Source organism: Equus przewalskii, chromosome 29 (assembly GCF_037783145.1).
Source record: "Equus przewalskii isolate Varuska chromosome 29, EquPr2, whole genome shotgun sequence".
In the NCBI taxonomy this organism is placed as follows: Eukaryota; Metazoa; Chordata; class Mammalia; order Perissodactyla; family Equidae; genus Equus; species Equus przewalskii.
The window spans coordinates 31266097-31290594 of NC_091859.1; the positions used below are offsets into that span (position 1 = coordinate 31266097).

The following is a 24498-nucleotide window of genomic DNA, read 5'->3' on the forward strand; positions in this document are numbered from 1 at the left end:
CTATGAATTATCTAGGTTTAGTATTCTGCACTGCCATTTCATTTAAGCTGGGAGGGAAAACATCCTAAAACTTATAAAAATGATACAACTTCCAGAGCCTCCTGTGATTACTCTGTTTCTTGCTGGAAAGATCTAAGAGGCAAGGTATTCCCTTTTTAAATCAAGCCTTCAAATCTGTACAACTTCAGTTTTCATCAGTGCTAAAGACACTAAATTCTCTCATCTCTGTCTTATTTTACTAAAAAAAAACAAAAAGAAAATCCAGGGCAGGAAATTTCTCAAATAAAAAGACAACATTGACATCGATAGAAAACAATTTTAATTAAATACAGGGGACGGTTACAGTAAATAGAAAACATAAAATCCAACATGTAGGGAAGGGGGGCCCTAGAGAGCTGAGAAGGCAAGAGGGATCCCCACAGATGACAACTGATGCAAATCTGTACGAAGAGTTCCCCACGCACCTCGTCAGAAGTGCATGCCTCACTCTCTGCCCCAGAACCTTATAAACACAGGAACACACAATGTGCATTCAGACATGCACACACATTCAAACATCCAGCCCTCCAAACACATGGAGACACGCCCCCCCCCCCCCCCATTCAGTTCTTTAACCCAGCTGCCTTACTGTACGTCCCTGAGGGCTTGAGAAAGAAAACTTTCAGTCTAAGCGATTCACAAGGGCTTTACAATTCCAGCATGTACTGTCTTCTCCGTCTGGGTTTACAGTAGCTGTGGGATTAAGGGCCATTTACTTCCTGGAATGGACTCCAAACAGGCGATCAAGGGGCTGGCTTCCCACTCAACTGTCTGCTTATCAGATTCAGATCTGCCCAACCAGGGAAACTTGGCGGCTGCTTTAAGGACGTTTCATACTTCAGGTTGGTGGAAATCAAAAGTAAATCCTGCAAAGGATGCAACGATGAAGATAATGTCAGATTTCGGGCACCTGCAGCCAGAGGATGTCTACGTTTGCCTGAGGGGTGAGGGAGAGATGGCTTCTGTACCAGGTCCTACTGTGTCACACCCTCCCCTACCTCTGTCCCCCTTTGTGAGTGCCTCTGACTTAGGAACAGGCCATTCTGGATTCCTGTCACCTCTAGGTGATTTAAGCAATTATAGCAGGGGAGGTGGGGAGGGAAGAGGGAATGCAGGGTGGTGTATAGGATTGGAGAATTCCATCAGAATCTTATTTCCACCTCCCCAAACAAAAAAACGACAAAACGGAAGAGAACAGGTGTTCTGAAGTTTGTTAATAATAACTAACCAGGAAACAGCTCACAACAGATGCCTGAACAGAGGAAGGTCTTTGGTTCAGGCTAAGGTTTACCGACAGAGAGAATCAGAAAAGCCAGTCTGACCTTAGCCATACACTTTTCCAGCTACATAAACCTCTTCCCCTCGCTGAGTCCTACTTTCCTCACCTATGAAATGGGACTAATAATCCCCGCCTTATAGGTGGTCTTGTGCAATAAAAGAAAACATGCTGGAGTGCATCTTCTCGTACTGTGGTGTGAATAAATTTGGCTGTGAAGGGAAATTAGACTTGCTCTGATTTTTAAACTCAAGTTTAAATGCTTTTCATTGTTAATTGCAAGCTTTAAGAGCTAAACATTTTATTGATAAAATCCCAGGGGCTGGGAAAAAAACAAAGCAGAACAAAATAACACAAAAAGTAAGCAAAATAGGAAGAGACTTATCCTACAATGAAAAGAAATGGGGCAGTTAAGAGAATATGCGCATTCTTACCTCAAGCACTTCGACATCAGAATTGACGAATGAGATTTTGTGTGGGTGGGGCAGAGGAAATCCTTGCTGCAATTTTGCTAAAATATAGAACAAGATGTAAATTAATTGGGCATGGGCACAGAAGTTTTGGCAAACTTTTTAGTAAGGGACTAACATGCAGCTTTTTGATAATCTCTCTTTTCATTCTTGCTGGTTCTGTGTTGTCATTCTCTCTGGTACGCCTCTGGCATTTTCCTGGAAGAATGGCTAATTAGTCCAAGCTTAACAAACATACACCTGCAGCCATGTGCATTTGGATGGCAGAAAAATGCTGGCAACTTGTCCAAGTTATATTTTGAAAATACCTCAATTAGTGGGTCCTGAGAACACTCTGGTCTCTAATACAGAATGTATTTTAACCCAGCCAAATGCAAGATGCTACAGTTTGTGAACAAGGACAGTGCAGGGAGAGGGTTAGCATTGTCATTCATTAAAACTGTGTCTTGGGCCGGCCTGGTGGCACAGCAGTTAAGTTCGCACTTTCCACTTTGGTGGCCCGGGGTTCGCCGGTTCGGATCCCAGGTGTGGACATGGCACCGCTCATCAAGCCATGTTGTGGTAGGCGTCCCACATATAAAGTGGAGGAAAGTGGGCTCAGATGTTAGCTCAGGGCCAGTCTTCCTCAGCAAAAATAAAGAGGAGGATTGGCAGCAGATCTTAGCTCAGGGCTGATCTTCCTCAAAAAAAAAAAACCCCCAAAACAAAAAAGCTGTGTCTCTCCAGATGGAACTTGCACAAGAACCACAGAGATAGCCCCTAGGGAGAATAATCTCATTTCTGGCTGACCTGAAGGAGACACTTTACTGCCTAAGGAGAGTGGTTTCAATCTCCATAACTCAGCCAGATGTAGCTGTTCCTGTTGAGCCTGTAAGTAGGGTTGCTAACATGGCTTGGACCTGGAATGACTAACTTCACAACCATATCGTGGATGGTACAAACTTTGCACATTCTGGCGTTGGCCTGGATTCATAACAACTCTCTAGAAGTACAAGCTTCAGGGAGGAAAGTCCCAAATAATCCCCAGCATTTAGCCAATGTCAGAGTCACACTCTTTCCCAAGAACCCCTTACCGTTGGCCAGTGGGAGGACTCCGAAGTGGATGATGGAAGACAGAATATTCTCGAACCTCAAGACCTAAAATGAAAGGGGGAACCGGATCAGTTGCCAAATCAGCACTTTCCCAAACCTTATGGGGATGGAGAGCAATAACCAGCATCTCCCCATAGAGATGGTCTAGCTTTCCAGACACCGAAAGCTTTTTTGTGGGAAACCATATTACAGAGTTCCCCAACTTTTTTCCCTCCTTGAGGATGGACATCTTGGCTCCCCTCTATGCTGGATCATGGTGACAACAAATGCATAGCGATCCCATGGTGGCAGCAAACATGGCAGCTTAGATATCTACCAAGTAAGACAATCTAGAACAGTGAATGGATTTCTCAATTAGTAGTTTTCCCTTAATTTATTGGGAACCCTGGCCACAGGAGTTCCCTTGCATTATATTATACTCTGAAGTTAATGGTGTCACCAGCTATCCAATTTATCTTTAATAAACTATGGTGGTTGTATAATCTTAGCAAAGTGTTGGTTCCTGAGAAGATTCAGGTATTAAAAATAAATGGACTATGATGAACATCAATTCATTCAAAGAATATTTTTTGAGCATCCTATATGCTTAGCAACAATAAGAACCTCTTTGCAGCTTAGCAATGGTGGCTCTGAAGGCACACTTCCTAGGTTTACCTTTTGTGTTTTTTTTTTTTGACCACTTTACTGTGTGAAGTTGGGAAAGTTACTTAACCTTTCTGTGCCTCAATTTCCTCAACTGTGAAATGAAAGTAATTATACTAATCTCATAGGGTTGTTGTCAGGATTAAAGAAGTTAATATTATGCAAAATCCCTGGTATGGACCAATGTCATTTTTTCAGAAATTCCATGGTTAAGACACTCTCTTGTTAATACTAAGCAGTTTATCTAGGTCTTTCTGGAAGACTTGGAGTCGTTTAGCCTCCTGTCTGGGCTCAGGAAATACTATTTATGAGAAAGTCAGATGAGCATTCTGATTGACTTTAGTCTGTCATCTACCAAATGGCTATGCCCTGGGGGTTGGGGGGGTGGCTAACAGTGCATGAGACAATACTGATATTTTAGACTTCAATATCTGGCATGAAAGATATGACTTATTTTTCAGCTTGTTGACACTATGCTACTGGCTCCTAATCTTCCCGACCTAGAAATCAGGATGCCTCTGTACAAATAAACAAACATTTTGTCTGGTCTCCTGGCTAAATTCTCTGGCTTCGTGGCTCTTTCCCCAGATCTATTCCTCTCTTAGTAGCTGTTTCTGTTGAACATGGTAACAGTCGAATCCAGAACTCATCATGTCTCAGGCACTACTTTCTGGGAGGTTAAGTGACTTGCCCAAGGCCACACAGCCAGTAAGAGGGAGTTCATTCTCACAGTTTGGCCTCAGAGTTTGTATATGTAATCATTATGTCATACTGCCCCTTGACATAGACGTGGCAATAAGTGAAATTAATTTTTATAGAAACGATGGCCATCATTTATTTAACGCCTACCTGGAGTCAACGTGCTAAGTGAATTTCACAGGTACTCCCGGCTCATCCTCCCCGCGTCCCCAAGGCTGTAATCCCCAGCTCCATACCCACTTGCACTGCCTATTGTCTTGCTCTGATTTATTTTTCTCTACAGTGTTTTTAAGCACATACAATATAGATTTGCTGTCTGCCACCCCCACCCTGTCACACACACAGACACCCACTCACACACACTCTAGAATAGGATTCCCGGCAGTGGCACTACTGACATTTGGGGATGGATTATTCTGTGTTGTGGGGGCGGTCTTGTGCACTGGGGGAGGTTTAGCAGCATCCTTGGCCTCTGCCCACCAAATGCCTATAGCATCCCCCCCACTCCCCAGGATGTGGCAGACAAAGATGTCTTCAGACATTGCCCAATGTCCTTGGGGGGCAAGATCGCCCCTATTCGAGAACCACTGCTCTAGAACATAAGTGCCATGAGGCCGGGGACACCACTTACTGATTTGGCTGATCTTCCCTAACTTGGGGGGAAGAGATTCCCAAGTCACATGTTGGGATGTCCTCTTCCAATCAGGAGGTCACCAGGCTGGGCCCCCCAAAAGGTATCTACACCACCAGGCTTGACCTAATTTTAGGAGATGGGTAGAACACCTTCGAAGAGCAAACTTAATCACGGCCTCGTAATTGACCTATAGCTTCGTCCTTCGGGAGTCTGCATCTTAAATTCACTCTAGAGCATTATTTTATCCTGAAAAACAAATCTCCCCAAAATGTCTGTTCTTCCAACATTACACAATGTCTTCACAGTCTTCCGAGTTCTTAAAGTCTTTCTGAATAGATAAAAGCGAACTGGAGAGTTCCTCTCTTGTTTGATAGTTAGTGGATGTGGTGGACGAGCAGCTACAGAAAGAATTTTAAAGTTAAAACCTAGACTTGTGGGGGAAACTGAGTCACTAGAGACACAGAAAACAGTCACCCGGCTACCAGACAGGAGGTTGCTCATTCTTTCTTCCTGGACAGGGAACTCCGAGAGCTCTGCTTCCTACCTCAATACTGCCGCGGCTGGACTCCGGCAGGGACAGGCGGAATCTGAAAACAAAACAACAAAAACCAACAGGAAGAGGTTAAAGGAGGGAAGATTTAAACACAGCCCTCTCAGTAGGAAAAAAAGAAAAACAAAAAGGAAAGGGGATTTTTTTTTTTTTTTAGCTCAATAAACTCTATTTTAAAAAACAAATACACACAACTTGGTAAGGATATAATATTCTATTACATCTTTCCTTTTTTTTTTGAGGAAGATGTGCCCTGAGCTAACATCTGCTGCCAATCCTCCTCTTTTTGCGGAGGAAGACTGGCCCTGAGCTAACATCTGTGCCCATCTTCCTCTACTTTATATGTGGGATGCCTACCACAGCACGGCCTGCCAAGCGGTGCCATCTCCACACCCAGGATGCAAAGCGGCGAACCCCAGGCCGCCGAGACGGAATGTGTGCACATCACCACTGCGGCACCAGGCCGGTCCACATTACATCCTGACCTCTGTATTTGCCGCTTAAGAAGCAGAGCAGGGTGGCAGAAGGCCTGGATCTGTAATGGGGATGGGTTCCCCACGTGCATTTCCTAGATGGGACTGACGGTTGGCGACTTGGAATGCAGAACAACCTTAAGGAACACTTTTTGGTTTACAGCCACACCACCCTGCATGCACCCAATCTTGTCTGATCTCTGACTACGCAGGGTTGGACCTGGTTAGTACTTGCATGGGAGAAACACTTTTCAAGTCTCGCTCCGAACTCAACCTTGTAACTTCCCTAAGCCAGGCTAGTCCCTTATTAATAAATATGACAACAACAATGATGATGGTAATAATGTGATGACACTGTATGACATGCAATGTTCTAGGAGCTTTATAAACCTTCTTTTTGTTGTTGTTGTTGAGAAAGAATAGCCCTGAGCTAACATCCACCACCAATCCTCCTCTTTTTGCTGAGGAAGACTGGCCCTGAGCTAACATCTGTGCCCATCTTCCTCTACTTTATATGTGGGGCACCTGCCACAGCATGGCTTCATAAGTGGTGTGTAAGTCCATACCCAGGATCTGAACCTGCGAACCCCGGGCTGCCAAAGTGGAGTGTGCAAACTTAACCACTACGGCACCTAAATATTCTAAAATTTAATCTTCACATTGAGCCCATGATAGATGTGATTATTATCACCCTTTTTGCAGACAAGGAAACTGATGATCCGAGAGGGGAAGTAAATTACCTAAGTCACTGAGTCAGCAACTGACAGATCCAGAAGACAAATCTCCACTTGACTCTAAATTCTATGCTCAGTCTAGGCTACACCTCTCAGAAGGCTGTCATATCTGTAATACCTGTGTCACTTTTTTAAGCTGCTCAATCATAACATATAAGAGAAACGTTAGCTATCTGCCATGAGAGGCAGGGCAGTGTAATTGTTAAAAAGTAGGGACTCAGCCAAATGCCTGAGTTCGAATCCCATTTCTGCCTCTTACTAGCTGTGTAGACTTACTCAATCCCTCTGGATCTTAGTTTTCTCATCTATAAAATATGAATAAGAATAATACCTACCTTACAGGACTATAGTGGAGATTGAATGAAATAATGCACATGCAATGCTTAGAATTGTTCCTAGCACATCCTTATCACTCTGTAAGAGTGAGCCATTATTATCCCTAGAAGAAAGGCTAACAGCTGGGCCAGCATGTAATGTCCTTGATATTCTGTGTCAAATACCAATCGAACACTTGGTCCCAGTACAGGGAGGGCCCCTGCCCATTCGGTAAGGGTGGGTGACAGCCTATCTGGATGCTTGATATTTTGTGGGGATTTTCATGAGAAAGCTGAAGGCCAACACTGCCTCTTTCTCAGTTCGCCAAGGGCTGACCCATAGGTAGTCCTCCCAACATACACACTTGGTTTTCAATGCAATAGTTACAGTAATAGGAAGCAATAGCAATCGACAGGGAAGACCCCTTCATTTTACAGATGGAGAAACTGAGGTCAAAGAGGGGACATATTGACAGCAGATTTGGACCGGAACGCTGATCTGTTGACGCCCATCCCAAAGCTCCCTTGCATTACAGGATGTTGCCTCATCTTGCAGCCCCTTAACTTTTTATGGATCATTTTTGTCCAGGTCTGGAGCCTCATTTCTGCATCATCCTTCTAATGGATCTCCCAGTCTCCAGTCTCGATCCTCTCCAATCCATCTTCCACACCATCCCTGGCGGGAGCTACGTTACAGGCCTGTCTGAGGAGCACATTCTCCTGTTCGAAATTCTTTAACGGCTTGTGATGAAGTCCAAGTCACTTATATAGCACACGAGACTCTCTGTATCCTGGCTCCCAGTTGCCTCTCTGCTGTCATCTCTTTTCATTCTCTGCCTTGAATTTTATACTCAGTAACCCTGAACTGTTTAGTGCTATGCTGTTTTGTTCATCAGGCACTATACACTGAGCTTAAACAAATGCATGGGCTTCAAAACACATACCAAAAAAATCCCCAAAAATTAAAATTAATAAATGCCCACAACAAGTAACATTATGGCCACTAGTCACTTTAACTCAGCTCCACTCATAGTTAGATTTAAATTATATTTAAGCTGGAATGAATTTGAATATATGCAACATATTTTGGGCTGCAGTCTCCGAAAAGATATGGAGCCTCCCGTAAAGATCTTAAAACAACTGTGAGGAATTTCCTTGCACAATCCATCATACTTTCAGCCTTCGTGCCTTTTCATTCGTGCTCTTCCCTCTTTCTGAAATTGCCCTTCTCCTTTCTTTTTGACTGCTTAACTCCTTTTAACTGCTTAATATTTAACTCAGATCTTACCTCTTCTAAGAATCTTTTTTTTTTAGATTTTTATTATTTTTTAGATTTTAATTTTTTTTCCTTTTTCTCCCCAAAGCCCCCCAGTACATAGTTGTATGTTCTTAGTTATGGGTCCTTCTAGTTGTGGCATGTGGGATGCCACCTCAGCATGGCTTGATGAGCGGTGCTATGTCGGCGCTCAGGATTCGAACTGGTGAAGCCCCGGGACACTGCAGCAGAGCGTGCGAACTTAACCACTCGGCCACGGGGCCTGCCCCACCAAGAATCTTTCTGTTATTACATTTCAGGATCAGATATTCCTGGAAGAGGAAAATTTGCTTTTTATCAGCCAATATCATGTTAGTATGAACTAGGTTTTGAGATTGCTTCAAAGTGACAGCTAAGAGTAAGAACTGGAAGGACCGTGAAGTCTGACAAGGATCAGAGACATTATCAGTGGCACTGTGGCTCAAACTGATCTCAGTGGAAAGTGAGGACCAGAATCCTTAGGGCATCTTGAAAGGAAGTGAGCTGAGCAGTTGAACAAACTCTTGAAGGCACTGCTGGGGAAATGTGAGGTGGATGCAATCTCCTGGTCACACCACCTCTTACGATGGGCAGCCTAGACCAGGTTAGAAATTCGGCCTACATACAGTGGAACACACTGTGAGCTTTCTTTCCTTTCATCATAACCGCAAGCCATGATCGGCCACCTCAGGACCACCTGCTACGAGCAAGCTTGCCTGGGGTTTCCCATGAACCAGACTAGCCTTTCCTCCTAAGGCCATCTTACTCTGTCTCTTTCTTAGTTCTCTAGGCACACTCCCCAGGTTAGTTTACGGATGCGCCTGTCGCACTGACTGCAGAGAAACGGGGGGAGCAGAGCAAGCCCTCCCCACCCAGGTTCTGAAAACACGCAAGCTCAACTCGGACCACTAGATGGCGACGGAGTTCAGTCTTTGATATTCTATCCTCAACCAGGCCCCTAACCTGCTATTTAAAGTCCTGCTACTAGGAAGTAAGTTTTATCACAGAACGACAGAAACGTTGGGAGAAAGTGAGCTCAAATAGCCCTCCCTTGCAGACACATAAGAGTATAGCCTATTTTAAAAGTTTTGGAGAACATTTATTGTCCTGGTTGAAAATCATGCTGACGTGCAAATTCTTAAGCAGGGCAAAAGGCCCTTCGTGCTCTGGGTTGATACAGCAAATACGACATCATGAAGGTCAAGTGGACCAAAGCATGGGCACTCACAATGCCACTCCTGCAACCCTGTGGCTAGGGAAGACATTGAAAATCAATCCTTGCACTCAATGCCCTATAATAATTGTTTACCTCGTTGCCCTCTGACTATGAATTCCTTGAGGATAGAGATTCAGTCTTAACTATCTTGGTATTCCCAGGATTGAGCACAGAGCATGGCACACGTAGGCACTTAGCGTTCATTCATTCATTCATTCGTCCAGCAGATACTCATTGAACACCTAATATATGTTAGCCCTGGGACAGGGGTTGGAGAGACGATTGTGAGCAAAGCCAGACACAGTCACTGTTCTCACGTAGCTTATAGCCTAGTGGGCAGGCAGACATTAATCAAATAATGCCACTGATGAAAGTTTAATTACAGATTGAGACAGATGCTCTGATGGGAAGAAATAAGATCATTGAGGCAAATGAGAAAGGAACCTGATCTAATTTGGTGGGTGCAGGAAGCTTTCCAAGAAAGGGAAACACGTCCTTGAGCTGACATATGAAGGATGAGTAGGATTAAAAAGGGGGAAGGAAGTGGGAAGGAGTCCAAGCAGAGGTTGCCAAGGCCCTGTGGAGGGACCAGAGAGAGCTGGGAGACAGTGCAGCAAGATGATCCTGGACAGGCAGACAGGGATTGACCAGGCTGGGTTTTTCAGGCCTTGTTAGACTTCTGGTATTTATCCTAAGAGCATGAATCTCTGGAAGGTTTCTAAGCAGGGAGAGGATGCCTGCGTTCTGTACAGATCACTCTGGCTGCAGTATGGAGAAAAGACTGGCAGGCCAAGAGGTTTCCCAGGTGCTCGTTCTATGCTCAGTAATGTGAAGAACTTAATTTATTTCTATATTTATGAGGGATGGAGAGAAGCTGCATGTACAGGAAGCCATTGGAGAACAATGCCAAGTGGTGTGTATTCAGGTGCTCCACTGTGGGTTACACCCCACTTGACTTGCTGCAGGGATTCTGAGAAGGTGCGAAAAGGTGAAGAAGTCAGTGTGGGTTGGAGGGGGTGTGTGTGTGATGTGGAGGGAAAATAAGTCGCTCTTTGAGAGAAGCCCTCTCTATACTGCCATGAACAAGCACTGTACCATGTCCCTTAGCACCCATATTATAACTGCCTGTTAATCTGAGTGTTTCTCTCACCAGGCTGTGGATCTGGAAGGTAGAAACCATTATTCTTCTCTCTACTTTTGTTTGTTTTTTTTAGAAAGATTAGCCCTGAGCTAACATCTGCTGCCAATTCTCCTCTTTTTGTGGAGGAAGACTGGCCCTGAGCTAACATCCATGCCCATCTTCCTCTACTTTATATGTGGGATGCCTACCACAGCATGGCTTGCCAAGTGGTGCCCTGACTGCACCCGGGATCCGAACTGGCGAACCCGAGGCCGCCGAAGTGCAGCGTGTGAACTTAACTGCTGCGCCACCAGGCCAGTCCAACTTGCTACTCTTTGTATCAAGAAGAGTGCAGAGCACTGTTAATGGGTGCTCAATAAACTCTCATTGTATGGACGTACGGATAAATGAGCAGATAAAGGAGATGGGTGGGGGAGCGTTTATTGGAATCGGGGTCACTTTGAGGGTGAGCTGGTCTAAAGCAGAATGTTCATTTTAGGGAGCTATGGGAAGTGAGGTTGGCCGGCCTGACAGGTAGGACCAGTAGTTGAAGAGCTTGACAACCCCTGGCTGTGGATTTAACGAAAGGTTTTAAGGGGGAGAATGTGTTGAACCTGTTCCAGTACTAAAGGACCCTCTTGATGTGAAAGAGGTCCCCAGTGTTTTAACTGCATTGCCTCCTGCAGTCTGGAAATTCCCCCAACAAGTCAGGGAGAAGGGGAAGAAGTCACTTGAGGTTTCCTCCTCTGATGGGGACCACCCTGCAGGGGCATTCCTCTGCCCTGGCTCCCCAGCAGCTCAGAGGGAGGGTGGAGATGGAGGTCAGCCCGGTGCCACACCCGAGCTCTGCTGACCTGTCCAAGCATCATTCCAACAGAAGCTGAACCCATTCCCGGACCTGTGTTCCTTTCTGGGTTTCTCTTCAGACGGCTCATGCTGGGAAATGTGTATCTGCCCAAGCTGGGAGGAGTGGAGCTCGCTGGTGATTTGATCTGCTGGGAATCAGATATATTTGCATTCTCTGATGGTATTGTGTGGGAGGGGTTGCAGGGCGTGTGTGTAGGTGTGCGTGTGTGTGTGTGTGTGTGTGTGTGTTGATGGCAGTAGAAGGTGCAGTTTCGGAGCATCCAAAGCCTCAATCGTGGCAATGTCAAAAAAAAGGTTCCAATGTTCTAAATGGTTCAACAATAACATACATTTGATTGCTTTGAGCTTTGTATATGATTAAGAAAAAAAAGTTGGAATTGAGTCTTCTGGACGAGGACCAAAAAAGGGGAAAGTATGGTTTAACCTGGCCTCTGAAATAATCTCAAAAAGTCTACTATGTGGACCAACCTGTATCGGGGTTGCCTCCAAATAGAACTGTGCTTGGAACACGAGCCTCAATTGCAGATAGAGCAGGAAGAATCTGGTTTATGACTTTGAGGGCCAACTCCACAGCTTTTGAGAGCATCGTGACTTGTCATGTCTCTTGGGACTAATTTCTCCCTTTTCTTTGGTCAAACTTTGATCTTAGAACGGGGAAAGAGAATGCAATACTGCTACTAGTAATAACAAACATTTCTTGAGCACCGATTTTGTGCTGGACACCGTGATTTTCACACAATATCTCATCGACCCATACAACCACTCTGTGGAGAGGTGCTCTATTTGCTCATGAGGAAACTAGTACGTAGAGAGGTTAATTAACTTACTCATGGTCACACAGCTAGCAAATGACTGAGGCAGAATTCAAACTCACATCTGCCTGACTCCAGGGCCTGTGCCCCTAATTATACCCAAATTTTAAGTAATCGCCATAGTCAACATTTCTTGAATGCTTAACATGCGCTTTGCGTGTATTAATTCATGTATTCCTCATAATAACCCCCTGAAGTAGGCTCTATTCTATCCTCATTTTATAGAGGAGAAAAAGGAGGTCCAGAGAGGTTAAGTAACTTTCCTGAGACCTCACAGCTAATGAAGCTGGGCTGGGATCTGAACCAGCTAGTCTGACTCCAAAACCCATGATCTCACCACCTCTCTAAACTCACCACGCTGGACCTGTCTCTGCTTTCTACATCTCATGTCTATGTGGCCAGCCCTGCGCAGCTCCAGAAAGAGACACATTGAGGCAGGGGAGGGTTGGAAAGGCCGTGGTGTTCTGGGGAGCCGTATTTGGAGACCCTGTGTTCCCCGGTTCTTCTCAGGGATGTTTCACTGATCCCCACCCACTGCCCACCTTTTCCTGCTGTGTGTCTCTGACATCACCTAAGCCCAAACCAGCTCATCCTGAAAAGCAGGACTTGCAAGCCCGGGAGTGGCGGGCTGGCTGGGTGGCCTGGGTGGGAGGCAGGGCGACTGCTCTTGCTGCCAAAGGCTACTGCTGCTCTCCCAGCACAGCCTCTGCTCCCTGGCAAAGTCTTGCCTCTTGGTTTGTGTGAGTGCTGCTTGGTTTGCCTGAGTGATGCTGGGGCCCACCCGCCTTGCCCACAGTCTGCTGCTCAATGCCTGAGGTTTGCTACAGCCCTCCCTGCAGGAGCTACCCTCAGACTCCGTGCCTGCAACCCGGGCAGTGCTCAGAAGGGCCCTGTGCTTGGTTTAATACCATGCTGTCTCCATCCTGAAATTTATCACAATTTTTGAACAAGAGGTCTGTATTTTCATTTTGCACGGGGCCTTGCAAATTATGTACCTGGTCCTGCTCAGACCCTGCTCAAGCCTCAGGGCGCAGGAAGCCTCCCCAGCAAGTGAATCTAAAGGAGATTTCTGGGGAGGTCAGCGGACACTCCAGGAAGACAGGAGTCCTACCTTCAGGTTAGTGTCCACAAGGTCATAGCATGCTTGTGGACCGTAGGAAGCCGGAGAATGGAGTCACACATGTCTTTGGATGATGTGAATGTAACAGATTACAACCAGTTTTTCCAAAGACTCCCATAAACAAACATAACGCCCACTGAATGTGCAGTTTCCTACTAGCAGGAGCATCGGAGATGAGGCTCCGCCCAATTTAAGCAGAGAAGCAAACCTGGCCTCTGCTCCTCGAGGTCTTCCCTCCCTGCCTGCCACGAGCCCGAAGTCCCATCCTTATTAAATCCTTTCTTCGGATCTGGCCAGTTAACCAGCCCCCCGCTCAAGGGCAAATGTTTCTATCTTCTCAAGAGCTTGCTGCCTCAATTAGCAGTCCTGCCCCGCTTCCCCCGTCACTCCAGATTTCCAGCCTCCCCCTTCCCAGAGCCCTTTCTTCTCAGTCTTCAAACAGATGGAGGTCTCACCTGTACTCAGTCCTGCTGCTCAGGCAAAATGCACTCCAAATTCTCTCCTCTCTCTGGTGGCCTGGCTCAGAGACTGCCAACTCCTCACCTTTTGTCCTCTCCCTCCTCATCTCTTGCTCTCTGGCTTCCATCCTCTCAACTATTAAAACAGCCATCCTAAAGATCCCCCATGGAGGTTCAGAGTTTCATCAGCCTTGATCTTCTGGAAATAGGGCCACATTATGGCTTCTGGGGGCCTGAGGCGTTTTTGCCTTTGGGAGCCTTTCCTCCATAAAAAAATATTAAAAATTATATTTGAAGACTGTGTTGTTGTAAAGATAAGTATAAAGACAAGCTATAATATAATCTGGTCTGGATTGTATTGTATTGTTTTATTACTTCTTTTTTTTCAAGGAAGATTAGCCCTGAGCTAACTACTGCCAATCCTCCTCTTTTTGCTGAGGAAGACTGGCCCTGAGCTAACATCCATGCCCATCTTCCTCCACTTTATTCATGGGACGCCTACCACAGCATGGCTTTTGCCAAGCCGTGCCATGTCTGCACCCGGGATCCGAACCGGCGAAACCCAGGCTGGCAAGAAGCAGAACATGTGCACTTAACCACTGCGCCACCGGGCTGGCCCCTCTTTTATTAATTCTTATTTTAAAATTTATTAAAACATTTTCATGGCGCCCTAGACTATTGCAGGCGCTAGGCACACGGTCTTTTAAGCCTAATGGAGAAATCAGGCCTGCCTTGGAAGGCTGGGTAAAGCCTGGTCAAGCCTTCTTGAAATCTTTTATCTCTGGGAAACCATCCTACCTTTTTTTTGTTGTTGCTATTATTCTTTTATTGGGAAAACAATACAATTACAAAGAAAACTTTAAGGAAAAAACCAGTCTCAAAATCTCATAGTCTAATCCACTTGTGATTCACTTCCTTGTCCAAATGGAAAACTATTTCACACAGCTGGCTGCTGTGTTTATGGAGTTCTGTGTTCTGCTTGTTCCATTTAATATTATTTTATGGAAAACGTCTTCCATGATTCTACAATAGTCTTCATAACCATCTAGTTGACTTCAGGTGATTGAATGGATTCTCCCCTCTGTTGGTTTCCTATTCTGTTTGGACTCTGCTTTCTTTGTCTGTTTTACAGCTTCTTCTTCCTCTCGTGGATTTAGTCTGGGCCATCTGATCTTTCTGTTTATCCCTCCCAGGTCGTTTGGTTCATGGCTTCAACTATTGGCTTTATAGGGCTGAGGAAAATGGGCTTTGCAGACGGTTGTCCTGAATGGCAGGACTGGTCCATTGATCTATGTACATGACCTGCTCTAGCCCTTTCACGTTGCGTGGCTTGCATTTGTGAGCCAGCTAAGCCATGGGGCGCAGTCTTCTTAAACTCTACATTCTAGTGATGGGATCAGTGTCAGAGACTGAAGGTAGCTCAGAGATGATCCAGTCTCACTTCTCTCTTTCACAGATAAGGAAACTGAGGCTCAAAGAGGTTGATATGCTCGATCATGGTTACAGAAGCAGCAAGCAGGGATTTGAAACTTCATCCCTTGACCTCACAGTTTCATGCCTTTCCCCCTTAGCACGCTTTCTGAATTTGTCGAGGAGGAACTTTAATTTACATTGCTGTACCATTAGAATGTACATTTATGTTACGGAATTATATTTACAATTATTTTGCTGCCCATTTTATCTTAATATTATCCAATGGGAAGAAGAAAAGAAAAACTTCGCAATGCATTTTGTAGGTAAGTCCATACCTTGAAATTATCTGGAATGTTAGAGGAGAAGCGCTTAGGGGATTCATGCTCCATCTGGTGGAAACGTCACCCGTTCTGTTAATGTTCACTTTGTCTCTATGGCCTGTTGATTCACTTATTACTGAGGTTTCCAACAGTCAAATTATTTAACCTTACCTGTTCAGAGACAATGAGCAGATGAGTCTTTGTCCCAAAATAACCAGGCCAACACTGGTACTAGCAACCTGCAGACAACAAAAACATTCATTACCCAGAGGAGTGACTCTGTCCATTTTGGCCACAAATATGATTTCCTCTACTTTCTCTCTTATTCTTGGAGATATTGGAAAGAAATAGCTCTGAAAATGTTCTTTCAGGTGGGGAAACTAACTATAAAGACTTTTGGTTTAAGGATTTCCTTTACATTATTTTTCTATTTTCTCCTAATCTCTCTTCTCTATGTACCGTGTGTGCGTGTACGTGTATGTGAGACATTTCACTTAGGTTCATTGTATTAATCCCTTTCTATTGGGTTGCGTTTGGCCTTCCTCTGCTCGAATAAACTTGAATTCCACCTTGACTGATTTTGAGGACAGAAGAAAGTGAGCTCTCAACGTAACTGAAGCAGAGGGAAGGGCACACAGGCAGTGGAGGAGGGTGGGGAGCTAGTTTACAAGGTATGGGGCATGAGCACTGGCCTCCCCTCCCTCGCCCACTCCAGTCTCAACCCTCTGCTCACTTCTGATTGACGTATCACATCCCACCCCTCCAAACACTTAGCAGACCACTGCTGGTCAGAGGTCTGCTGCGGAAACAGGATTGGTATCCACAGGCTGCCTGCCTGCCCCCAGAGACTTACAAAGTCCATGGAAACGATGGTTTCCGCAGTCGAGTTCTCGGCCTGGGTGAGTATGATGATGGAGGCAGGGATGTCCAGGGTGAAGTTACCCGGCAGCAAACTGATCACAGGAGGCTCCGTTGCCATGATCCTTACCATGAGAGGCTGTGACAAGATGTAGATCTCTGCCAACTGCGCATGTTCAGGGAAAGAAATGGAGACCAGGGAGTTGAGTTGACGAGGGGAGATCACAAACTTGGGGTGGCCCATGGCGATTAAATCTTACATCATGCAGTTAGATAGAAAAGAAGCTCTTTGATCATAATAACAAAAACACACAAGAAACAAATGATAATAACAGCTGACATTTACTGAACACATCCTGTGTGCCAGGCACCACGTCAGGGCTTTCTGTATCATCTCATTTAATCTCCACAAACTCCCTGTGAGGCAGGTTCTGTCAGAATCGCTGTTTCACAACTGAAGAAAGTGAGTCTTAGAGAGGGGAAGTAATTTTCTCAAGGCTCCAGGTGAGTAAGCTGTAGAATTGGGATGCAAATCTAGGTCTGTCTGACTCACGATCCTGGCTCTAAAGCCAGGGTGCCACAGGAGCCTCTCTCTGTTCTCAAGGGCGAACCTGAGCCTTTCCGGACGCCATGCCCGACACTCAGAGCTAGGAAGGTGTGATACTCACAGCTGCTTTGCCAGAGTTACAAACATGGGCGCTATTCCTTCATTTCCCATTTGGGCTAATTATTTTAAGGGAAGTGGAGCCTTGTGGGAGGAAGAGTTGATTTATTTTGTAAACGTACAATGCCTTACATAGTAACTTGTTCAGTAAATATTCGCAGGTATTTTAAGAAAAGAAAAAAGCTCTTCAGAATGGAAAGATGGACTCAGGTTTGGAACAAAAAGGAACATAAAGAACCCACCAGAAGTAATTGCAATGAAACCAAATATACTATCCAAACCAAGGGGTCAAGCCCTGAGCACTCACCCGAGACAGCATGCTGCCAAGGCCTTGAGAGTTTGGAATCAAATGGCTGGAAATCTGGAAAATCAGGATCATGACGTCACTGTAAGGTTTTTACCTGGGTTGTCTTTTCAGGGAAAACCTAGCGTTCCCTTTAACCTTTATGAATCATGAGGCTGTTGCACCAAAAAATGTCTAGTGCTTGAAGGTGACTGATCACTTTATAGCCTAACCATAGGAAATCTGAGGCCCAGAGAAGTAAAGTGACTCGTCCTGAGTCACACAGGAAGTTACATTCGTTTTTGAGTAAGTGCCTTTTAACCTTGGGCACATTGTGTATACCACATATGTATGATCAACGTGTAAACATTCTACAGTGGTTAACAATAAGCCTTGTGTTCTTGCTTTCATTTTCAGAGATTACTGAGACATAGGATGCTCAAAGAATTTATCTTCACAGATGAGTATTTTTTAAGTCTGAAGCCAGAAGTATCTCATTCTCAGCACTGTATGGTGGCTGGTGCTGCCACACTTAGCATTTTGAATGCAAGATTTGTAACTACTTGTATAATTAAGACCCATAGAATGAAGATTAATAGGGGATGCTCAATAAGAGTTGTTGCTTGACTGGCTGGAGAAAGCGTTCTCATTATAAAAGTGAGGGGCATGGCAAAGAGAATCAATGACTGTCTGTGATATCACTGGTCACTGGAGATACATCAGTTGCAATTACCAACAGGAGAAATCTTGATGTTGGCATAACACAGAATAATACTAATAATGATAATAAGCAACACTTACAGAGCACTTACTCTGGGCTAGGCATTGGTCTGAATGTTCACATATATTTAAACCTCTTTAATGCCCAAATCAACCCTATGAGTATGGAATTTTTATTCCCCTTTTCCAAATAAGGAAACTTTGGCACAGAAAAGTTAAATAAATCGAAATTGCCCAAAGTCACAGGTAATAAGTAGTGGAGGGGGTCTTGGCATTATTTAAGATCAATCTAGAATGGTAATATCATAAAAAACTGAAATTAGCAGAACTGGAAACCCCACTCCCCAGCTAAGAACAACACTCATTTCACGATTCCTTCATTCATTGTCCTGCTAGGAGTGATGGTCTAAACAGGCCCAGGAATAGAAACTATGACATTAAAAAAATCCCGTAATGGGATACTTATAATAAGACTAAACATTGGTGCTGGTTGTCATCATCCGTTAATTCTCCTCACCTCTTTTGTGGAGAGAGTGACATTGAAAGCCCCAGCTGTAAAGTAAGCAAAGGACGCAGATTTAAAGAAATACTTGGAGAGTCCGATGTAGAGCATAGAGTCACTGCGTTCTGGGAGCACAATAGGGACCGGCGAGAACGGGGGGTCGGTGAGGTTTTCCAACGGGTAGAATACACCCTGTGGGGAACAAAGAGAAAGACCAGTGCATCAGATGAAGACCCAAACGTGCAAGGCTACAGAAGCCGGACCTGCTCAAGTCACAACAAGGAAAATACTAGAAACTCAGGAGGGATGAGAAAACAACAAGGCCTTCTGACTCCTTGACTAGTGACTCTGTTTCAAAGCTCTGATGACGTCTTGAGCATATCTGGGCATGTCTGTCCACCCTGGGGTGGAACACAGTGAGAAGTTCCTCATCAGTCCTTTTCTCAGAGAAAGGAAGGTGGGTGCATATAGCAGGAGGGGACAGCTCTAACAGTTCCTGAGGTGCCATGTCGTGATGTCAAACTCTTGACCTTCAAAATCTGTGACTGCTGAGCATTGGGAGCCATAGAAAGACTCAGAAGGCCCCAGGGCTCTATAGGTTTAAAGCATTTTTGTGGCATTCCTAATGCTGCCCTTATTAGCTATTGGGTGTTATTACAAAATGCTGTCCTGTGTAACGTTTAACTGATTTGAATGACTCTGAGTGATTGAAATATAAGCATTTAAAATAACAATGATATTAACTTTGGGGCAAAACTGAACAGAAGGACAATTAATCACTTTTCTAGAATTAGCAAACTCCATTTTCATATGATAATTGCCCTGACAGAGGTTGCCGGCCCTCCGTTAAATTAACTAACCTGAGAGTTAGGAATGCAAGTATCAATATGTGCAATCTACTGATGTGTTAGTTCTAATAAATGCAGACCTCTCTACTGGCTGCCTCTTAGCCTCAAACCTTCTCCCAGAGACAAAGCCATCATGAGACTTTTCTTGAAGAAGGCAGACATGTGTTGTGCAATTCAAACAATCATTTACCAATCAAGAAAATGTTCAACAGTCTTTTGAAAGAGCATAAACATGAGGGAATTGCTTGAAAGCAAATTAAATTATTTGAAAAGTACGTAGTTATACTTCCTTCTGCACATAATATTTATTCCTTGAAAACTGGCTGTTGATAGCCAGGATGAGGGCTCTGATGATGATAAAGTTACCTTCAAATTCAGGTCAAGGTAATTCTCAGTAATTTCTGGAGAACTGATTAGGGAATAATCCAGCAGAGTATAGTTGTCAATCTTGGTTAAAACTAAATGAAAAAAAAACAAGGAAAAAAAATTTACATGAGTTAAAGGCATAGTATAACATATGATTAATGTTTATCCAGAACAATAGAATTTTAAATTCTCTTTCATTTAAAATAACAATTATCCTATTTCCTAAGTAATACATGCTGACTTTTCAAAACCCAGGAAAAGTAGATAAGTCAAAAGAAGAAAGTAAAAACCCTTCTTCATCACATTATCCCGAGAGAAACCTCAGTAAAATTTTGGTATACCCTTTTATGCACACGTGTGTGCACGCGCACACACACACACACACACACACACTGCATATATATTTCTTTTTAAAAAAGAAAATTAGACAAGCAAAAATCACTTAACAACATTAAGCCAAATATACTAGGTTGGTATAACGAGAGACTTTCAAGTTCTATGTTATAGCCTTCCGTGTAGTTAGAACTTTATTTTTTACAATGAGTATATGTATTACTGTTGTAATTAGAAATAATTTTTAAAACGAAATATTGAGAAAGAGAGAGAAACACATACAGGAATAAAATTCCCTAAATTGGAGAGGCCAAGAAAATTCTTGCATACTACTAATTCAATTCATTTTTCGTATTATCATTTGCAGATCAAGGCAGAGGGCCAGGGGACAGTAGGCGGGGTTCATAGGAAAGAAGGGTTTCAGTCTGAGACAGGTGCTATGTGTAGTGGTGTAGGGCTCGGGCTTCCAACCCGGCCTGGGAGAGCTGCTTTCCTGACCACAGCCATGTGCTCTGTGACATGAAGACTTCCTCTCTGTTCTGGAGGAAGGGACCTGAGTACATATCTTCTCTTCTTGAATGCCCTGTTTGGTTTATTCCATAGACCATGATGAGAAACAAGAGGAGATGAAGTGATTGGCCAAGGTGAGAGAACAGTATTACCCTGTATCACTACAGTTTTGTAAGATGCTTTCAAATTCACAATCTCAACGGATCCCATCACCACACTGTGAGGGAAGCGGGACCATGCCCATTATACAGGTGAGGGAAGTAAGGCTCCCGGAGGTAAAGAAACTTGCCCAAAGCAAGCTAGGACATGGGAATCCTCAACTTGTTCTTTGCTCACATCATCTTCTTTTTCTTTCCCTACGTCCCCAAGCCATTCTTTTCTTTTTCATCCATCCGCATCTACTCATGAATCCATTTGTCCAGCCACCCATCTCCTTTCATGCCTTCATCAATCCAATATTTATTAACCTAGAGAGGGTTAGGTGCTGTGCCTGGTGCTGGGGACACAGAGATCAGTCAAAGTCCCTGCCCTCATGGAACTCATAGTCTGGAGGAAGAGACAGACATAGAAACAGGTAATTCTAATACAACATAGTAAGAGCAGATCTGAAACTGAGCTCCTGACTGTCCAACTACAAACCTATTCTTACGGTCTTCCCCATCTTGGTAAATGGTAATTCCATTCTTCCAAAATTCTAGCTGCTCCGGGTAAAAACCTGGGGACATGGCTGACTCCCTTCATGGCCCACATTCAATGTGTCAGCACGTACCACTGTCTCTACCTTCAAGGTACATCCAGAACCTGATGGTGTCTCAGCATCTTCATCAATCTGTCCAGGCCAACTGCCATCATTGCTGATATGGGTCACTGCCTCTAAGGTGGTCTCCCTGCTTCCATCCTTGCCCCCTTCATGTCTCTTATGAATAGACAGAAACTGGAGTAATCTCCTTAAAATGTAAGTCAGATCATGCAAGGCTTGCTCAGAACTCTCCAAAGACTTCTCATCTCAGACTAGCAGCCAGCCTTCACAACCACCCCACCTACAGAGCCCTGAAGATCTAACGATCCCCTTCCCCCTCTCTCACCTCATCTCTTGCTGCTTTCTCCCTTGCTCCCTCTGCACCCAGTATGGCCTCCTTACAGTTCCTCCAACACACTTGGTATGCTCCCGCGTGCGCCTTTGGACTTGTGGTTTCACCTACCTGGAATGTTCTTCGTCCAGATCTGGGGCCAGCTCACCCCCTACTTCATTCAGGTTCTTACTCTCACATGACCTGCTCAGTGGTACCTTTCCTGGCCGTGCTGTTTTAAACAGAAACCCCTCCCCAGCTCCTGCCCTGCTTTATTTTTCTTCTAACCACTTATTACAATGATACCATGAACTTTACTTATTATCTTGCTTGCTGTCTGTCTCCTCCCACTAGTCCAAGGAAGGCAGGGATATCTATCTCCTAGGCTTACTGCTGCATCCCCAGCACCAAGAGCAGGGCCCAGCCCATTACGGGCGCTCAGTAACTGGTGAATGAATGGAGGGAGTGCAAAGAGAGAGATACGTGCAAATTGTCCTGTGAGCACACAGGAGGCAGAACTTTGGGGTGCAGGCTGTCAGGTAAGAGTCCCTGGAAGAGACTGTGCCTGAGATGAACCTTAAAAGAATAAAGATGAGTGGACAGGACAAAGGATGATTGAGGGGTGGGGAGCGGAAGGGACTCTATCCTTCAGGGCTGAGCACAGTGCTGGCCAAGAAATAGGAACTCAATATCTATCAAGTAGATAAATGGAGGGAGGAGAGAGAAAGCACTTCGAGGCAGAGAGGACAGCAGGAGAGAAGGCAAGGGGTGTTAGGGCAGTAGAAGCGGTTTGATAGCTGGAGCAGAGAAAGGTGAAAGACGAAGCTGAGAGAGGCAAGTGGGAGCCAGAGCCTGGCAGGCGGGTCTTGTAGTTCATGTTAAGGCGTTTGGACTTGATCCTGAAGACAGCGAGGAGCCCCTGAGGGCATTAGAGCCAGGGGATAACCTGCTCAAGACTAGCATTAATCATTCTGAAGAGGATGGATTTAGTGCCAGAGCTGGGATTAAGGCTCATGAGAATTTAATTCTCTGACCCGCACCTAGACTCCGGAAGGCACCCCTTCCTGCAGTGAAGTCGGTCAGCAGCAGGAAAGAGCAGGCTCTATTCACAGGCCGTGTGCTCCCATGCACCTTCCCACGGCTCTAGGCGGCAGAGCGTAAAGCAGACTGGAGAGCCGGAGCTACACTGCATTGAAAAGGACACCTGAAGAGCACCAGAGTTTGAAGGTGGAAGAGAACCATCCAGAAGCAACAGTTCCAGGACTCACCCTCCAGCACGCTGAGATTGGCATTCAGTGCTTCCACCTCACTTGTGATAATGGGACAGAGCTGGCCGTAAAAGGAATGAAAAGAAAAACATGCAGGTTATCATATTGTGCTGGAAACCTCTACTTATGGGCCTAGACCCTATAAACAAAAGCCCTCTGGTTAGGAGACATTCTGCTTTTGGTCATCAAGACTTTCCCTTAAATAAGTTGATGCCTATAGGCCTCAAGTTACCTATGTACAGGCGGTATGTCATTGCTAAACTTCATAGCAACCGGGACTACACCCAGTTAGCCCCATAAAAGAATGAGCCCTTGGCTTTCCTCCCTGTAGCATGACACGACATGTGCCCCAGTCCATGCTGGTGCTGTCACACCTGAGGAACCTGCTGCTGAAGGGCTGTACCTTTCCTGACCGCAGAGGGCATGCGGCCGCCTCCCGCCTCCCACCTCTGCGTCAGTAGTGCTGTGCCCTGCTGGGAGGGGCTAGAGCTGTGGCCTTTACTTTCCTACTGGGCTGGGTTGAGAGCCCATTAGGTCAGACATCTATTCAGATCTACTTAGGCCCTTTGGAATTAGAAAATCAATCTTGAATCAGACTCAAGCACATCTTTGGGAAGGAGGAAGAGTACCAACATGGATGGGTCTGCCACGTGCCAGGTGTGTGCAAAGCACCCAGGATGTGATTATTAGCAGAGGCCCGGGGGCCTGGCTGCCTGGGGTTGAATCCCTTGGCAAGTTGCTTGTACTCTCTGTCCTCAGTTTCCTCATCTGCAACATGGGGATGATAACTGTATCTACCTCATCAGGTTACTGTGAGTAGAAATCGAGGTCATCCACGTAAAATTGCCCAGCTCGTAGTCAGCATTCAGTAAACGTTAGCTGTTGTTGTTTTAACCCCATTTCATCCTCACCGCAGCCCTGAGAGGTAGGCACTACTGTCCCCTCTACAGATGGGAAACAGAAGCTTACAGAGGTTAAGCGAGTTGACAGGGGTTACATCCCTAGGTTTTGAAATCTGGTCTGACATGGCTCGACAGCTGTGGTCTGAGCATGCTCTTCATTTTCCAGCAGCACAGAAGGAATCCTGGAAGCAAAGGTCTGTGATCTCCGAGTCATATATAAACTCCAGGCAAACTTAACTACCGGCTTCTTGTCAGAGCTCAAAGAACCACACCTCGTTTCAAACAAAGGAATGATCTCATGTGGGGTCTTGAAGGTGACAGCCCTATCTAATTCCCAGTCACTCTTTAATACGCACGTTTGCTGGCACTCAGCCTCTGTCAGATGAGGATGGAAAAAGACCGTGAAGCTTCAGAGGCCCCTGGCCAGCTGGGCCACCTCGTTGGACAAGCTGCTTGGTGTCTTTGCATGTTGATTTCCTCACCGACATTCATTAAGCACCTACTCCCTGCCCAGCACTGAGCTGGGCACGAGGGGGATGGAGATGGCCAGACACCATCCTTGCCCCTCTGTTCTAGAAAGGGGTCTCCGTCTTTTCCAGTCCTCCTCATCCCTCTCCTTGTCTCTCCCAAA

At 45.2% G+C, this 24498-nt stretch overlaps 1 protein-coding gene across 14 annotated transcripts in view; it reads right to left on the reverse strand.

Annotated features, from left to right (window-relative positions):
- Window positions 1-302: 302 nt before the first annotated feature.
- The window catches only part of BPIFC (BPI fold containing family C), a 53161-nt gene continuing 28965 nt past the window's right edge, over window positions 303-24498 (reverse strand). For all 14 annotated transcript variants that reach the window (XM_070599833.1, XM_070599829.1, XM_070599827.1 and 11 more), the window contains 10 exons: window positions 22966-23026; window positions 19785-19876; window positions 18586-18762; window positions 17373-17426; window positions 16397-16567; window positions 15715-15782; window positions 5397-5439; window positions 2859-2922; window positions 1750-1826; window positions 303-905 (listed from right to left, as the gene is read on the reverse strand). In XM_070599833.1, the coding sequence (XP_070455934.1) occupies window positions 783-905; window positions 1750-1826; window positions 2859-2922; window positions 5397-5439; window positions 15715-15782; window positions 16397-16567; window positions 17373-17426; window positions 18586-18762; window positions 19785-19876; window positions 22966-23026 (930 nt within the window). In that variant the 3' untranslated portion in view covers window positions 303-782. The remainder of the gene's footprint in view (window positions 906-1749; window positions 1827-2858; window positions 2923-5396; window positions 5440-15714; window positions 15783-16396; window positions 16568-17372; window positions 17427-18585; window positions 18763-19784; window positions 19877-22965; window positions 23027-24498) is intronic.